The sequence below is a fragment of the Littorina saxatilis genome, linkage group LG7, assembly GCF_037325665.1.
Source record: "Littorina saxatilis isolate snail1 linkage group LG7, US_GU_Lsax_2.0, whole genome shotgun sequence".
NCBI classification, from domain to species: Eukaryota; Metazoa; Mollusca; class Gastropoda; order Littorinimorpha; family Littorinidae; genus Littorina; species Littorina saxatilis.
In genome coordinates this window covers 48,069,367-48,071,866 of record NC_090251.1, presented here as the reverse complement: position 1 = coordinate 48,071,866, position 2,500 = coordinate 48,069,367, and the positions used below count along the sequence as shown (strand labels likewise).

Genomic DNA, 2,500 nt, shown 5'->3' with positions numbered 1-2,500 from the left:
AGATCGTGTGCTGGTTTTCTTACAATTCGGAAATGTCTCGTTTTTTAATGGGGAAGATTTGGTTAAAACTCGAATGTTTCAAGAGTTTATGTAAGATAAAGATGATAAGAATCCCTGTTGTGTAAATCTGTTGTTCCATATGTGTAATGTTGAAAATACCCATAGACACTGGCATATTTACCCCACCAACATAACGTTATACAAAATATGTATTGATCATAACATGTTTGTACACATTGTCCTGATGAAATAGATTATATTGAACATTTCTTTGTTCAGTGCCATACAACACGTGATATTTGGTCTGATATTGTGTATAGGGTTAATTTGATGTCAATATTAGCATGGAATGTAGAAACAGCCTTGCTGGGCTTCCCATCACGCAAACTTGTTAACCTTCAGGCAGTACAATATATAAACCACAAGGCCAATAAAGACAAAAGCTCCCCGCACATAAAAAAAAAATCAAAATGAGAGGCAAAAAATAAGGTTTGAAAACCTGCATACAACTGAGGTTCCCCCAACACAAAGAAAAACAAAGAAAGACTACAAATGATGGGTACAGTCAAAATGGCAAATACGTCTGATTCAGAGCAACTCATTAAAATACAGTATAGTTGTCAGATAATACACTTTCATACTGATCACACGTCATTGTTCTTCTTTCCAGACAGAGCTCCAGCAGTACAAAACGACGCATTCCTCATCACCATGAGTGACGCAATTTGGGATGACGTCATAGAGGACTGGACTTTGCAGTTACGCTGCGGTCGTTTTGTGGACTTTGGTCACCCCCCTGTCGATGTTATCTGGACGGTCAGTGTGTGTGTGTGTGTGTGTGTGTGTGTGTGTGTGTGTGTGTGTGTGTGTGTGTGTGTGTGTGTGTGTGTGTGTGTGTGTGTGTGAAAGAGAGCAGTCCCAGGAAAGCTACAGGACACATGCTTATGAAATTGTACATGTGCATTCTTCGAGATGATATCCCCATGTTAACAGACATATCGTGGCATGTATAACAGCATGAGCCGACGGGCGAATGATGATAATTATCATTTTTGAGACATGTCTGTCATTATAAGTAATTTCGAATATGCTGACTGTTAGCAAATGATAACAGACATGTCGTGAAAGAGAATATCAAGCAGGAGCCGTCAGGCGAGTGTTGATATCATTCATGAGACATGCCTGTTATCATTTGTTATTACCAATTCAGTGCCCCATATGACTTTTTGACCAATCAGGACGGATTCTAGGTGACCCTCTAAATGTTAGAACGTTCAGGCAGGGACCCTTTTTGTTTATCAAGCTAAAAATGAACAAGACAAAGTACAAATTTAAATCAGCAATATCAGTATGATTTATTCTAAAGAATGACACTTCAAATGCTATCAGAAAAAAAACTCGCTTTATCTAAAAAAAAATACCGAAAAGCGAGTTTTGTCGGTGGGTGCTTTACGGAACAGCGAGGCACCGCCCATCCTCTGAGTGTGCAATGCCGACTCACTCACTTGACATCTAAATTATCAAAGTTCGGAAAATGAAGTGAAATTGGGTCACTCGCTTTACGTCAAATGTATCTTTACGTCATTTCCCATCCGTCTGGAGTATGTTCTAAATCTGTCGCTCTCTGTTCAACAAGAAAAAACGAAGCAACCGAAACGCATGTTCAACATGGTTTGTTGTGTGTCAAACGCATTTGACCTGTGAATATTCATCACGTAAGGTGTGTTACTCTGATTGGCTGACCCAGGTCACGAGAATTCTTTGACTGACAGGCATAATCAGGTAGGAGCGCTCCAGTTCCCAATTGCGGCTGTTCTGTCCAATTCGCGGGGTCGCTTCGAAATTTCTTTTGGTCGAATTAAACGGTAATAAAACCGTTATTTCTAATATGCTGACTGTTAGCAAATGATAACAGACATGTCTCACAAACGATATCAGCATTCGCCTATAAAGCTCATGCTTGATATCTTTTTTCTCGACATGTCTGTTATCATTTGCTAACAGTCAGCACATTAGAAATAACTTATACTAACAGTCAGCATATTAGAAATAAAGGTTTTATTACTGTTTATTTCAACCAACAGAAATGTCGAAGCGACGACGCGAATTACACAGAACAGCCGCAATGGGAACTGGATTGCTCCTACATGATTATGCCTGTCAGTCAAAGTATTCTCGTGACCTGGGTCAGCCAATCACCCACGCGACGTGATGAATATTAACTGGTGAAATGCGCTCACACAACAATCCTTTCACGATACACCATGTTAAGCATTCGATTTAGTTGCTTTGATATTTTTCTTGTCCAACAAAGCGCGACACATTCAGAATCAACGCTAGTCAGAAGGGAAATGACGTACATATTATCTGACAACATTTGACGTGTCATTCTTTAGATCAAGTCACGCTGATAATGTTAATTCAAATTTGCATTGCACTGTGTCTTGTTTATGTTTAGCTGATCAACAAAAAATGGTTCCGGTCTGACTGCTAAAACATT

General features: G+C 39.4%; 1 protein-coding gene across 1 annotated transcript in view; it reads left to right on the top strand.

Annotated features, from left to right (window-relative positions):
- The window catches only part of LOC138971662 (uncharacterized), a 16,256-nt gene that overhangs the window by 7,510 nt on the left and 6,246 nt on the right, over positions 1 to 2,500 (top strand). Inside the window, exon 4 of the mRNA XM_070344430.1 lies at positions 671 to 816. Coding sequence (XP_070200531.1) covers positions 671 to 816 — 146 coding nt within the window. The remainder of the gene's footprint in view (positions 1 to 670; positions 817 to 2,500) is intronic.